At 39.8% G+C, this 15,629-nt stretch overlaps 1 protein-coding gene across 1 annotated transcript; it reads left to right on the top strand.

Moving 5' to 3' along the window:
* The first annotated feature begins 14,470 nt into the window (after positions 1-14,470).
* Positions 14,471-15,629, top strand: SdhCL (Succinate dehydrogenase, subunit C-like). Its single transcript, XM_017246303.3, has 2 exons — positions 14,471-14,629; positions 14,691-15,629. The coding sequence occupies exons 1-2, from the start codon at positions 14,619-14,621 to the stop codon at positions 15,514-15,516; spliced, it is 837 nt and encodes a 278-aa protein (XP_017101792.2). The 5' UTR covers positions 14,471-14,618; the 3' UTR covers positions 15,517-15,629.

Raw genomic sequence — 15,629 nt, 5'->3', positions numbered from 1 at the left:
CTTTACTTTAAAAAGACAGTTCATGCATTTGGCGCGTATAAGTGGGAACAGGATTCTCTTTCCCTTAAGACAATACACGCACTTAATTAAGGTACAGGTATCTATTTTTTCTCGGTGCTTCCTGTGTACCAGGTTCACGCCCCACACTTTTTCAATTTCCTGTCGCTGGTTTTGAGACAAGAGTGGCATACTATTAGGTATCCTTGCTAGAGACAGATACCAAATTTTAACTTGACCAGAGGAGAAAAAGGAAAGGTAAAATAAAGTGAAGCTACTTTTATGATTAGTTTTGAAATTAAAATAATGTATCACAAAATTATAGTACTAACATTCAATACTTACCATGCTAAGTAAAGTTTATTTTTAATTAAAGATATGCTTTAAAAGGATTAAGGATATTTCGAAGCCATAGTTCTCATCTCATAGTTCTATTTGCCCTTCCACTGCAGATATTTTCATAGTGCCAAACGGAAATTGTGCTTATGCAATTGCACAAGCTTTTTTACAAATCCGGACGAGGTCAGTACGTCGAATAGGGTGAAAAAAATGGCAAAAAGTTTATCGAAGGGACAGAAGACTCCGGAGGGAAAAAAGGTCTTCAACTCCACTCTGGTGCTGAGCTCTAGACAATGCAGTGTAATTTGCTGAAATGTTAAGCAAAACGTAATAACTGGAAGATGACATGGTCGATGACACAGAAAGAAAAAACTATGGTAAACTAAGGCATTAACCTTCCAAATATTTCAAATTGCAAGAGAATGCATTAAAGTCCATACATAAGTAGTCTTGGACAGTTTGAATTAAATATTATCTTACAATTAATATTTTTATAGTGGGATGATTTTTCTGTGTTTTCATGCGTTTCTTGCTTGCCTCATGTCTGAGTCTTCCGACCTTTGTTTTTTCAGATTTTTTTCAGCTTCTACAGCCTTTCAACAGCAATAAAAGTCGATTGTCAACGTTGACTAGCATTCTTTGAGCCAGTGAGTGTATGTACAGTATGTTGAAAATTTCAACGTTGCATCCAGAAAAGATTCAAGTTTGGTCCTGGTCGAGTGATTTTCAGGTATGCAGAGACGGCATGGCCGAGGTCCCTCTGCAAACTCCTGTTCTGCCTGTCACTTAAAATTTTCTCCAATGTCCGAACTAGAAAGAGACGGGCATGAACTGTGCAAGCGGGAAGGGGTATAGAGAGTAGCTTGAAGGTGCAATGGAGTCAGGGAAACGTCTGTGTAGCGGAAACTATGCAGAGTTCAAAATGCTTCATAAAACGGAAATGAAAACAAATGAAAAATGATTTTTACTTGTGGGAAAATTGTTACCCAGCTCTTCCAATCTCAATTCCTGGCTGGCCTGGATTTCCATCGTGCTATTGTACTTGTTGCAGTTGTTGCATGTGCACCAAATGCTTGTAGCAAATAAATTGCATTTGCACTTTAAGGATCGTCAATATGGCAGTGCATTTGTTAGGGGTCTCTAGCTCGCCAAACATGTGTGTAGTTGTTTATAGAAGGATATACGCGACAATGTTTGTCTGATTATTGTTTCTAAATTTTCTTATAAGATGAGAGAATTCAGTCTATGTGTCTAAAGTTATTTTAAAATAAAATATCAAGTTCAAATATTAAATTTTTGTATTTGCTATTCTTAAGTAATTATGTATCTAGACCCAAAGACGTTTTCAACGAAATGCTTAGAATATTGTTGAATTAGAAAGGTGTATCCAGGACCACTTTTTGCTTCCCAAGTGTTTTATGTTGAGTTGTTTGCATTACACTTGGCCATTAGGAAGGGACTGCTTTCTTGGGATGTTCGTTGAAAAGTGAACAGCCTGTTGACCTTTTGTTAACCCCGGATCAGTTGTTGACTTGCCAAGAACTTGAGCTGACCCCTTTCAACAGGCAACAACAAAAACAGCAGCAAGTAGATGATGATGAACCAATACAATAGCCCGGCCCAAACCACAAGACAGCCCTCAGTTGAACACTTGTAGAGCCCTCGACCGACACATGCCTTTTATTAAAAAATTAAAATTGCTAACCAAAGAAAAAGGGGAAAAAAGGTGAACTGGAGGAGAGAACCCCTTGCTGGTATCATTTTTTGTAGCTAAAATAATCAGGCAACTTAATTGAATCAAGTTGCAAGACGATCCGGGAGCCAACCAAAGGAAAAGCCCCATAATAAACGACAAAAGAAAAGGCTTCGGAAAAGAGCTCCCAACAAGCAACAAGAGGGTTGCGAAACCCACAAACAAAATATAAAAAGAAAACCAACCTCGAAGAAAGGAGTAAACAAGGGATAAGGAGTGAAAATGTTCGCAAGAAAGCAAATAAATTCAAGTGAAAACAAATAACCCAGTATGGTGGGCTAAAAAACGGTTCAACTTTGGATCCTCCGCGGCGGGGACTCTCTTTTTGGGAGAACAAAAATTCCATCACAAGCCCACAATAACAGCACCACCTTATTTATAAATTAACAGTTACAATTTTTCCCGCCGGACATACACTTACAATTTTTTGTGCATAAAAGTTTAATACTTCATCCATCCAGTTTCCTGCTGTGTCCTGGCCTTTTATTTTTTTATTTTTTTTCCTGATATTTTGCTTATTTTCATACTTGCTGTTCTTTGTCGGTGTATGAGTGTGTGCTGTGTTCCGGAGGGGAAAAATGGTAAAAAGGAAACTCCGGACAAGGTCCTTTGCCGTCGCTTAAGCAAATAATTTCTTTTCTTAGGCAGCGCTTTGGCTTTCATGCTTCGCCGAGTTCCGGTCAGTTATTTTTTTTCCATTGGCAACTCCCAGATGGCCAGCTGCATTGGTCCTGTTTTCCTCCAGCTTCCTGGTCCGGCCCCTTATCCTTTGCCACTCTGCTCCCTGTTGTGCGTTTTGTTTTTAGTTGCCTCCTCCGCTTGTTTGGCCTGCACTTCTCACGCACATTCTTTGGGGAATTTGCCTAGCACTCCAGTCGGCGGACGGTATCGACTCGTCGGTATCATCTTTAAAAGCTTTTTGGCCAACTTTAAATTGTTGGCTTAAAATGGCAATTAATGACAGAGGTGAAACTAACAATTCCATTTGAAAATACAACACAATTAAGTCTAGGATCGAATAAGCAGAATCATATTGTAATGTAATCTGCGTTGGTATCCGTTTCATGAATTGATTTCACCAGTTCCATTCAAAAACCAATCACATTTCAATTTTGAATGAAACTCTAAACTACAATTCTTAAGCAACAGTAGAAGCTTTTTATTTAGCTTATAGCTTATCGTCTTTGTTTGATGAATATATATAGTTTTTATTGCCATAATTTTGATAATTTTCGAATGTGTGTGACGTATTTGGGTGGCATGGTTTGGGGAACACCGCCTCGACCTTCAATGGGTATTGATATTGATAAGTAAATCCTGATAGGCCTCGTTTGAGAAAATTTAAGGCACGTTTCTGATTAAAGTTAGTTTAACACTTGAAACATTGATTTTGGAAAATTTTTGTTCGTTTGACCTGATTAAGTGGCAATCTCTTTAGACTACTGATTAGACTAAAATATGGTTGGAGTACCGGATATCATATACTCGATAAGGTTTGCCATTTCCATTATTTTTTCTGCTATTATAAATCTATTATTATTCTCCCGATAAAATTTTAAACTGTTGCTACGGCCTTATTTCCTTCCAAAAGCCATTTGGCAATCTTTGAAAAAATTGTGAAATAAGTTGTTTGAATTGTTTGAAATAATATAGTGCTACTTACCTTGTCTAATCTTAAATTACGGTTATTTCGTACGATTTCGTTGATTTTTATCATTAATTTAGAATGCCTATTGGCCAACATTTTCTTAGTTGTGATAGGCTATGAGGTAATCAGAACTTATTAGAGATTAATGTCCTCTGTTCAATACTTCTTTTTCATATAACCACTTAATCTCGACTGCACTTTGTGCATGGCCTGTTAAAAATTTATTCTTTTAAATTTTGTTAACGCTTTGGCTAAGCCACGCCTGCTCCCCAGAACTTTGTCCAAAGTACACAAAAATTACCGAGTTAAAATTATCGCAGAGAAAAAACTTTATCTTAATTGCGGGTTCCTTTTTTCAACCGGAGCTGCAGTTGGATAATGGGGGCGAGGAGAAGGATGGTGGTGGGTGGTGGGTATATGGCGGAAAAGGTAAACCCAAATTTGTGCCCGTTGCTAGTACCAGGACACGCCCTAAATCACTGGCTTTTTATCAACTTCAACTTGAAACGAAATTCAAATGTTTCGCTCGTTTTTCTCCGTTTGCAAAATGCGACCTGAGGCTGACTCGGCTCCGGCTGTTGCCCCTAACAACCCAGGAGAAGTGGGGAAAGAAATTTCCAAAAAAAAAAACCCCTCCACTGGGAAAACTTCTGTATAAAATGAATTGTTTGGTATAAAATGAATTGTGAATTTTTTATAATTAAAATATGTTGCAAATATGATTTTTTCTGCATTAAAGTACAAAAATAATGCTTATTTATTGTCTAACAACAACCTTTATTATTATTAAAATAATAATATTTTTTTGCAGTGCAAACACATACGCAAAGAGGAAACCTGTCCCCAGCCACTTTGCACTAAGTACTCACACAAAATTCCGTTTGAAGTTTTTGGGTGCCGGGTCCTGGCTTTCGGCCATGGTCCCCGCCATGCACCTGTCCACCTGTACAGTGAGCACCCTGCTTTCGGCACTCGCCTCTTTTGCACGGCACACGTGCACAGTCAGCGAGCCATCGGTGCCTGGCTTGTAAATTGTATCCGTTTCAGGCACATAAATTGTTGTCAACTTCCGTTGACTGCGACAACGTCGCCGCCACTGACCACTTCTGTGTCCAGATATCCCCATCCACCCACTACCCACCGTGCTTTTTACTAACCCCTTTCCCCGGAGTAGTTACACCACCGTATGGCTAGCTTTGACTTGAGAGCATACGCCAGAACCATGCCGTTTGTCTTTCTTCCGGTGTGGTGCCTTCTTTGGGGGCATTGTGCATTTCTCCTTAAATTTGTAAATGTCTAGTCTACTTTTATTTATTTATTAGCTTTTTTGGAAGTTAGTTTAATGACTTAGTTATTAATTACAGCTTATTTTGTTATATTAAAGACATTATGACTTCAAATAACTATTTGATCCTTTATTCAAATTACCTTTATGACAAAATTTTTGTATAACAATTTTATAATTCGGATTATATAATGATATGCACAAAGAAGCCTAGTGTATTAAAATGGTTGGTTTTTAGCTTCAATTCTTTAGCTGCTTCTTGGTTTTTTTTTGCTGGCCGGTTCTGCTTGGGCCAACTTTTCCTGACCATGTTTTTTGCGTCGCTTTGCCTTCGTTGGTTGTTTTTTTTTGCGCTCTTTCCTACTACTCGATGCAGCTTCCAACTCCAACGTAATTGAATTTTTAATCTCGTTTATAGTCAAGTGATCTCTGGCATACACTCCCGGTGTACAACTGCGCATATTTTACGTGCCCTGTGCTTTGGTGTTCGCAGCTCCCTGGCTGGTTTCTGCTAACTGCCGCCTTGTCCTGTTCCTGATGCTCATGTTCCTGTTCTCGTTCCCGTTCCCGGTTCTGTTCCACTGGTGGCTTTAGCTGCTCCCCTTAAAAAACAGAGTTCAAATTCACTGGGCAAATAAAGTTCCTATAGTCCGCCCCAACTCGTGCCACTCCGGTCGAGGACATTGCCTCATAATGAGAGTCCGTCGTTATGCTAAATAGTTGGACCAAAAATGGCAACTTTTTTCAGGCATTTGCGGGTTAATATGCACACCGAATTGCATATTCAACTTTAGGGGAATGTAATAAAATATATTTGAAACAATGGCTGCCGGCGAGACAATACGATAGAGGGTCCTTGGACCTTAAACAACCGCATGTTCATATGAGTTCAGCAATGTCCACGAAATGTTCATATGAGTTTAGCAATGTCCACAAAAAAGCAAAGCTTATGGTGCAAATGTTTTAATAGAGTTGAGCTAAAATCTCCTTCACCTACTAAAAGCGGATTTCTAAAGGGGTTGCTTGCTTGCTTTTGCGGAAATCATGCCGTGTCAAAGGCGAGTAACGTGTGCATCATTAACTGGCTTACGTGACGACTGCGACGTTCAATTAAGCCTTAATTATAAGCGCTCCTAGCCAAAGCCCTCATTGCATACTTTCTGCTACGATACACTTCTCCCTTCCTAATTATCGTGTCGCAGTTTCTCGATTCGATTACGCATGATGGGAGATTAGCAACCGGGAAGGAGCAATTTAGTTTTCTAGATTCCCAAGAAACTTTGCCTTAAATTTGGTATGCGTCTGGCAAACATAGTACAGTGCTGTTACAATAAACGTTTGCAGGGAAGTGAAAGTATTTAGAACTGCCTGTGTCTGGGAGGGTATATTGGAACGCGGAGTGATGGATGCTCCTACTCACTTGATTGCCGGACGAAAATACTCTGAAAATAATTAGGCTGGCAGCTAATGCAATGTCTGCAGTAGTACTTAGTCGATGGCAAACAAAGCCTGTCTATTAAACAAACATTAGCGGAGTCGGACAGGTGCCAGTTGTCTTCCTATTTTGCCTGCCTGTCTCTCTCTCTCTCTGTTTTAGAATTGTTTTTGCTCCCTTTCCCTTTTTCAATAGCTTGGCTTCTCTGTCACTGTTATTGTTGCATATGGCAATTGTTTGATTTTCATTAAAACCACTCACCCGACTTGCTTACCTTAATTATGAGATTTTACCATAATATTTGCATTAGATGGGATCCGATGCAACTGCTAAACAGTAACTGCAACTGCATAATACAGCATTGCAGTTCCACAGTCGAAGTACTTCTGCTTTTACCTTGCCCAGACACTGAAAATAATATTTTTATGAAACAAGTATTCAAAAAATGTCCTGAAACTTGAGGAGAAACTTAGGTTTAACTCCTTAAAAACCTTATATCATTAATCCTTAATTATGCAGGTATTTCGAATTTCTTCCAGTGCATATGCATCTTGGTTTTGTCTGCTTTGGTCAATGCAATGCAAATTTGTATGTGGCTTCTGGTTGAATTTCGGTTGGCAACGTTGCGTATACGTAATTTTGCATGTCGAAGTGTTGTAACGCCCTGACCCCACTGGTCAAGGCTTGCCACCTTCAAACTCCAGTTGGTGTTTCACCGCTGTCATTGTGCTAAATTTTTTAACTGCAATAATTATACGGCAATTAGCCAAATGTTCAATAATGCAGCACCAGCTTCGGTTCCATTTCCCCATTTTCTATTTTCCAGTTTCAGCGCAGCCGTTACAAAATTTTTGACTGCACTCGGGTAAACTTCTAATTGCCATTAGCGCACTTTACTTTTTCCAGCATTTGCCAATGCTGCTGGTGCTGCTTGGAAAAGCGAGGGCGGGGTCTCTGCTGGGAACCAGAGAAAGTGGGTGTGAGAAAAAGTGGGGGGGCGAGCGAGGGGAGCAGCAGGTGAGCGCGTAATTAGACCGCGCCGTTAGCTGCCGCTTGGTTGGCTGGCTGTCTGTAATTTAGTACTAATGGCGCACTTAAAGTGCAGGCAATTATTGTAGACCTATGCGGACAAGGTGTGCACTTGCCCACCGTTCCCCCTTTTCCCTATCGAGCCCATTGGCCCGCTCCCCCTACCGAAATCCCTATCCCTATATCCTTCAACAGATCTAGGTGCTTTTAGCACTCACAGTTCGCGCTCGAGTGGTTTCAATAACAGCGCCTATCCGAGGAATTTCTATTGGCTTGCAGGTCTCTCGCCCTCTATTTTCCTTCCAGCTGCATTGTTGCCAGAGTGTGTGCGCGTTCTGTGTATCCGTGTGTGCTTCAGTGAAGTGCCCAGGTTGAATGGAGGGTTCGGCTGCGTTTCGAGTGGTATCACGTTAATCCGCCGAGCAAAATAACATCTCAGCAGCGCGGGCCAACAATGAAAATTGTGCGTTATTACTCAAGTGTTTGGGTATCTTTCAGTATCAGATTGGAGGAGATATGCAGATTGAGCTTTCAAATGCTCAAAGGTAATGGATTCTCATATTAATTAGATTATACTTTTAAAGATGAATGTTTGCTATTGGTTCGATTTGTTTTTCAGGGAAATTCAGACGCAATAGAAGCGCTAGTCAAAAATTGGAAATATCTCTTTGCTGGGGCCTTCGAAACGTAAAGCTATGAAAAACGAAAAACAACTTTGAAAAAAATGAATAGGGAGATAACTAAACCTATACATCAGAAAAAGAGAAAAGAATGAAAAATCAAAACTTGTTTTTTGCCCTGTCCTGTGCATGGTTCTACCCCGAACTGTCAGTCATATAAATCTTATTGAACAAAAGTTTGAAATACTAACACTTGCCGCCTGCAGTAGACAGCGAGGTGGAGCGAGGCGCTTGGTTGGTAGAGGATTCCAGCGGGTCAACAGAGGGAAGATGGCTGGCAATTTACACGTACGCCGGATAGCAGCCCCGACAATCAGTCCATAACTGTGCTTTTATGTGCCAGTTCACTGGAGACTAATGCCATCGCTATCTGGAATATGCAAAAATCAACTCCGGCAAGTGTTGCTCCAGCGTTTTCCAACCCTTTTGCCTCAGACCGGTCCCCAGAGCCGCCAGATCGTGATTTCTGCTCCTGGTTCGTTCTTTTGGGCTGCCAAACAACCGGGAAACAAAATGCATGGTTGTTTTTTTTCGACCATTCCAAATGCTCTTAAAATCTAAAGCATTATTGCTGCTCTAAGCATCCTTTAAAGATAATTTTGGGTAAAGTCAAAAACTAATAATACCGTTTTTTCTAGAAGATAAGTTAAGGGATTTCGTTTTTTAATTGAATCATCAGATTAGACTTGTAAGTGAGAGTATCTCTTGGTTCGTTTGCCAAGCAAAGCTTTCAGTTCGTTTTTTAGTGCAGATTCTTAACAAAAACGGGAAACCAAGTTTTGACAAGCTCCTGCACTCGCCGGTGGGCGGCGGATGTCAAAAAAGGGGACTGGCGCCGGGAAGAGCGGCTGGTAAAACAAAGTGATGTGTGCGGCATGTCTTGATTTGCATAAGCTTCTGCATTGCATACTCGTTCTCCCTTTATGCTAGCATACATATACGAGTATATGCGCTTTTGGGCCCTCACTTTTTATGACAGCGACAATCGATAGTTAGATGGTTGGGGGTCCCGGGGACAGGGATATCGACAGGGACGTGAGCTGTGTTGGAGACGAAGCGGTAGAGCCTGGCTGTTCGGGAAGTCATCAATCAAAATTTCATTGGGACAATAGCTCCGGACGAGGCCAGGCTCAAGCCACAAACAAAACACACAAGCCAAAGCAATTGCGGGCTGCGCTTAATTAAAATTCATATGCTTCATATTTTTGTATAAATAACATTTTGCTGCTGTCGATGGGGATTAATAAAATTCCATGGGCGATAGGCCAGCCATGGAATGGTTTAAAAAAATGAAGAAACAGGAATCCCTGACCTGTCTGTGTAGTATCTCATAAAATTTTTGACCAAGATGCGGTTAAAAAATAACTAACATATCTTTATGCAATTTATATTCGAGTGGTTTTTCGATAGTTGAACCTTTAAAGTTACTTTGAAAAAAGGCTTTTTTAATAAATATTAAAGTAATAAAAAATAATAAGAGCTTAAAAATAGTATCTTTAGGTATAAGATATTAAAAATTTCTAAGTAGTCTTTCCACTTTTCAAGTCATTGTTGGTTTTATTAACTATCAAGTTTAAACTTAAGCGAAAGTTTTTCCTTCTATATATTCAGCTGTCGATTCTTTGCAGTTTTTGCCGTCATTTCGGTAGTGTTTTTTATATGAATATGTAAGAGCATTTTATTTTTTACTTGTGTGTGTGTGTTTGTGTACCGCCGATGACGATGGCGGCACCCAAAGCGCTCATAAATCAAAAAAAGCTGTTGTTTGCTTACAGGCAGCTAGCCACCCACCGTACAACCGCCCGTCCGTCTCTGGTCCCGCACTTTTGTGTGTTTGTGTGATGTCTGTATAAATCACAAAGCATGTCCTTTGCCAATACAAACACAATTGAGCATGCATATGCAACAGCAGCCAGAGAAAGACAGAGAAGGGAGAACAAAAAGTAGTCAAAGAAATTGCGTAAAAAATTTGATTAAAAAGTTTGTCGCCGTCGATGGGTGTTGGTGTGTCCTCTGCCTGTGCCTGTGCCATTGCCTGTGCCTGTATGTGTATGTGTAGCTGTCACAGACACACTCCCGACACTCGACCGGCCATTGTGCTTATCGATACGCGGCCATTGCCATTCGAACTCCCCGATTTCTCAGCCTCGTGATCATGTTATAAATCTTTCAAAAGCCAAACAAACCGGGCAAGAATTCAATTTTACAAACTGACAACTGAGACAGGGCACAGACCGCAAAAGAAACTTACCCAACGAGGTGCAGATGGTAAATACAGTTCAGTTCAAGGTTTTATTAAAAATTTTAAAAGAAAAAAATGTCCACAAAAATAAGCTAAAGCTTTGATTAAAATCGGTATACTTATAATTAGTCAAGAAACGTTTGTCAGAAACCTCGTCAATTGCCAAATGTTTCTATGTGTTTTCTGCGGCAAACTAATTAGAATGGAAATGTGGGAAAAACTTTCTCCAAAACTCACAACCCACACAGCTTCAGTTTTGTTGGCCGTGTCACACCTGTCGTATGCGCAATTAAAAGTTTGCTTTCACTTCGATGTTCCTTCTTTTTTTTCAGATTTAGTTTTTTTCGTTTTGGAAAATGTAATTGTCATTTATAGAAAATGTTGAACGTTGAGCACGATCCGTCCTTGCGCTCATTTGGGAGTGTGCTCGTGTGGGTACTGTGCATGCTCTAATGAAATTAGCATTGTTAGACTGGGCGAAAAGAGAATGAAAATGGAAGAACTTTCAGTTTTTAGCCCTATTGCAGCAAGTTCAAGGTTTCGCACCCACACTCACAAAAGGGATTGTGGCAAATGCGGCGCTAACAAGCATTTTCCTAGTCATATCCACAAAGGAAATAGGTTTTCCGTTGCATTTGTTACAGAAAAAGAGCACACAAAGAGATAAAGAAGGGGCAAGCAAGCAGAAGGCGAACAAAAAATGGCTTTGTGTTGTAGCACATCCGAAAACCAAAGCTTAGGCTGGCCAAATGTGGTGGGAAATCACGTTGCAGCCTTGAAATAGAAACTGAGTTAGGAAAAAAAAGGGGAAGCCACGGCGTCCAAGCAAAATTTTGACCGAAACTATGCAATGTCAAATGACAGCCGCCTTGCAGGTGGCCAGGAAGTCATGTTAGTAAATGGGCAAGGCTTTGCTTTGGCAGACTTTCTGCTCACAGCTTTGGGATAGAATCGAAAAAGTAGTTAGTTAAACTTTTAAGCCTGTCGGTGTGAGAGGCCAAGGATGCGAAGTAGAAAGTGAACAAATTTTTTGACAAATCGTTAAGAACAAACGGGCAGCCATAAAACCACATTCATATTGCAAAATGTTTTCCACCAACTGCAGTTTTTGTAGTGAGAACTTGCGAATTTGGCATGTGAAGGACTTTATGAACATATGTGCCAATAATTATCCGATTCTCGAGCGGAATACCACAAAGTTTATGGTGAAGAAGCTCCATACGCTAATCAATCTACTCTTACAACTGCTGAAGATACTGGAAGATTACTGTAACCCACCCCAAAGTCTATACCTTGGAAAATAATTATCAGATTCTTGAGCGGAGTATCTTAATAGATTTGTGGGTCGATTTTGCATAAAACTGCATTAAAATCCAGGAAAAAATACTTTTTAGATTTTTTTGTAAATATTTTCTGGATAGACCCGTCAAAAATGTGGGAATGCATAAGAGGTCAATATGGCCCTCACCGAAAGCCATATCTTTGCCAAAAGTCACCCGATTCTTAAGCGGAATACCTTAAATCATTTGTGAATCGATTCTAATAATAATTTTTCAGATTTTTTGCCAAATTTTCCGGAGGGTCCCCTATAAAATTCTGAAAAATGCATAAAAGCCCACAATGGCCCCCATCGATGGCTATATCTTGGCCAATTCTTGAGCGGCATACCTTAAACGATTTCTAGATTGATTCTTCATCAATCTGCATTAAAATCTACATACAAATAATTTTTCAGATTTTTTGTCAAAATTTCTGGACAGACCCCTTCAAAAATGGGGGAAATGCATGAGAGGTCAATATGGCCCACATCGAAAGTTATATCTTTGCCAAAAGTCATCCGATTCTGGAGCGACATACCTTAAACGATTTGTGAATCGATTCTTTATAAATCTGCATCAAAATCTAGAAACAGATAATTTTTAATATTTTTTGTCAAAAATTTTCCAGAGAATCCTCTATAAAAGGCTGAAAATGGATGGGCTATAGGCTATATCTTTGTAAATATTCATCCGATTCTTGAGGGAAATGTCGTAAACGATTAGTAGATCGATTCTGCATAAATCTCCGTTTAAATCCAAATACAAAATATTTTTTATATTTTTTGATAAATTTCCTTGGCGATCCCCTTCAAAATGCTGAAAATGCATAGAAAGGACACCCCGAAGGCTATAACTTCGCCAATTATTATCCGATTCATAAGCATAAGGCCTGCTTTTATTTTCCAATATAGCAACACCTATATTTTAATTTATTTAATTTGAAAAAAAGTTTAAAAGTTGACGATGGAGTGTTCTGTCGTTTGCAGCCTTGATGCTTCGTCAGCCTCTTTGGCTCTTTTTTGAGCACCCTGCTGTCCGTCCTTGACTGCAATTGCTGGATATGTAAATAAATACGTGGATTCGTCAACTGTTTGAGACCCAACTTGTCGCCCACTCACACATTCCATTCTGTCTTAAGCACACGAATCAGTTTATAGGTGAAAGCTTTCTCCGGGCCCCCTCCGGTGTGTGTGTGTGTGTATACGAGTGGGGAAGTGTAGTAATTGAAATCGCATCCAGACGTGAAATGAAACGTAAAGTCATCGAATCAATTCAAATGAAAATTAAATTAAATGCATGCGCTCATACATTTATTCATATTCCGGCGACTCTGGCTCAAAAGCACACGCCGGCACGAAAACTCGCACACTGACGTGAACTCGAATCTTAATTAAACACGGATACGCATATTGAGTTTCTTGAAAGGCAAAAGCAATCGCCTGACTTCTTTGGCCGTGTGAGTGAAAAGGGCCTGCCCTTTCATCGAAAATGGTTGCAAAGCCTTTGCGCCACGATTTTGTCTTTCAGCAACAATTTTTAACCATACACATGTGTGTACATATGTATAAAGAGGAGAGTATTCATAATAAGCAAAAATATGGAATATGGTCAGGATGCAAATAAAAATAATTAAATTAATAAAAAGTAAGTGATTTTGGATTGCATTACTCATCTAACTATTACCAATCTATCAAAATTTAATCTTTTTGCTTTTTTTTCAAAAGTAAGGCTCAGTGCTAGCGAAAAATTTGTCGGTTGTGCCTTATCATTACAAGGAGTTCTTGTATGTAGGCTTAATGGCTCCTTGGCATGCTTTCGACCCTCACACACGGGCTTTTCAACTTTTCCGTGAGGAAAACTTTCCTGGCACTGGCCAAGGACAACTTTGTTCAGCTGTTTCTCAGCCTTAATTCATTTTACAATTCTACTTATTTGATTATTTTTAATTTTATTAACTTGTACTCTGACCGCATGAGTTTGTTGGCTTTACAAATACCTATTTATTTTAATTTCTCAATACATATATGCTTTTGATTTATGGAATATTTTCCTAGCAAAATGATTGATTGATTGATTGATCGATGGGCAAACGAGTGGCTGAGTGTATGTCTTTGAAGTACGGCATTTTTGGTATGAGTCGAGACCAAAGTAAAGCAGATGTTAATTGAGCGTGAAGTTTTGCCAGCTTTCTGGGCTCTGAAATTCATGCGAGCATGTGTCAAGCCAGCAGACGAAAACCGCAGCCTCGCCAAATTCAAATGAATTTTATTATATAGAATTGGTTTTAAGAGCCTCGTCTTTGGGAGACATTTCAGAATAATTGTGTGTGCTGTAGTGGCTTTTTTTATCTAGGCAATCAATTCCAAATGCAATGAAATTCCAGAAATTACTTTAATTCACGATGAAGTCGCAAAAACGATAACCGGAACGAAAGGGAAAGGTGAATCTGAGGAAATCTAATAAAGCCGCCTGGCCATCAGCAAATCGAATTGAAGCTCATCCAATCGTCGAAAAAATGTATGGCATATGCACACGATGTTGATGTGGTCCTCGAGTCCTTGCTCAGGTAATGTCATTTAGAGGCCAATAGCATTTTCTCCACGAGTCCACCGCATTCACATGACCGCACAATTTACGTAGAACTTTAAGCTCCACAACAATAATCATAACGTTTCCAAATAGTTTTTAAAGAGAATAATATTTAGTATATATTATTTCTCAAATAAAAAACATGTATATAAAAGTTATTTCGCAAAGAAAAACTTTCTCAAACGTTCTACTCTAAAAAAGTAAAACAATAAGGCTTTGCCCCAAACAATTTTTATTCAAGCTATTGACACATATCTACAGAATTTATTTTAATAACTAAACTGTAAAATTTTGTATCAAAAATGTACGCAAGGTGAGTAGTGATCGAGCCCTGATATCGTGGTTAAAGAGATGCACTTAATAAAATCCAACAGTTGCCATGTGTCAAGAGGTCTAAAACAGTGTAGCCCGCTTATAAGACAGCTCGTGATTCAGAAACCACTTATGCGGACTAGGATACCTTTAAAGCTGGCTGTTCGGGGAATGGCTGCCAAGGATTCTAAGGGAGAAGGCAAAGGAAGTGCAGGAAACGGACCTGCTATTGTAGGTCCAGGTGGTAATGTCATTACACCGCCAGTCACACTGAAAGTTATTCCCGCCCGGGATCCACTGAAATTGGGCTACGACGATCGCAATATGATTCTGGGCCGGGCGCTAGCTCCACATTTGACCATATACAAGCTACAATTGACATCTGGGCTGTCAATATGCCTTCGAATCAGTGGCTTTGTCCTGGGGGTGTTCGTTTGGGCACTGGGAATATCCGCACTCTTTTGCCAGGGAAATATGGAAGGATTTTTGACTAAGCTCCAGGATTGTGATTGTGGCACGCTTCTGACATTATCTAAGGTGATGGTAGCTATACCATTCGCATACCATTTGGTCGCAGGAACGCGCCACTTAATCTGGTATCTGAATGTTTTTACCACGATTTCGGAAGTGTACGCAACTGGTTATGTGGCTATGGTATTAGCTGTTTTATTAGCCGTTGGATTGATGAAAGCCCAGTCTTCTGAGCCGGAGCCCGAGGTTGTAGATCTAACAAAGGGGAAAAAAGGCCAAAAGGTGGATCCAAAAAAGAATGCGAAGGCTGACCCCAAGAAACCTGACCCCAAAGCTAAAGCCGACCCAAAAGGTAAAGCAGACCCAAAAGGTAAAGCCGACCCAAAGAAAGACCCCAAAAAGCAAGATTCCAAATAAACCAAGCCATGGCTGATAATGTGTAATGATGTAATATAGATTTGTTCCTTGTGGTTAACTAGGAATTCAGATTAACTTCAAAATTTTAATGTAATCTGTACTGTAAAATCATT

Source organism: Drosophila bipectinata, chromosome 3R (assembly GCF_030179905.1).
Source record: "Drosophila bipectinata strain 14024-0381.07 chromosome 3R, DbipHiC1v2, whole genome shotgun sequence".
NCBI lineage: Eukaryota > Metazoa > Arthropoda > Insecta > Diptera > Drosophilidae > Drosophila > Drosophila bipectinata.
This window is presented reverse-complemented; position numbering and strand designations above follow the sequence as displayed.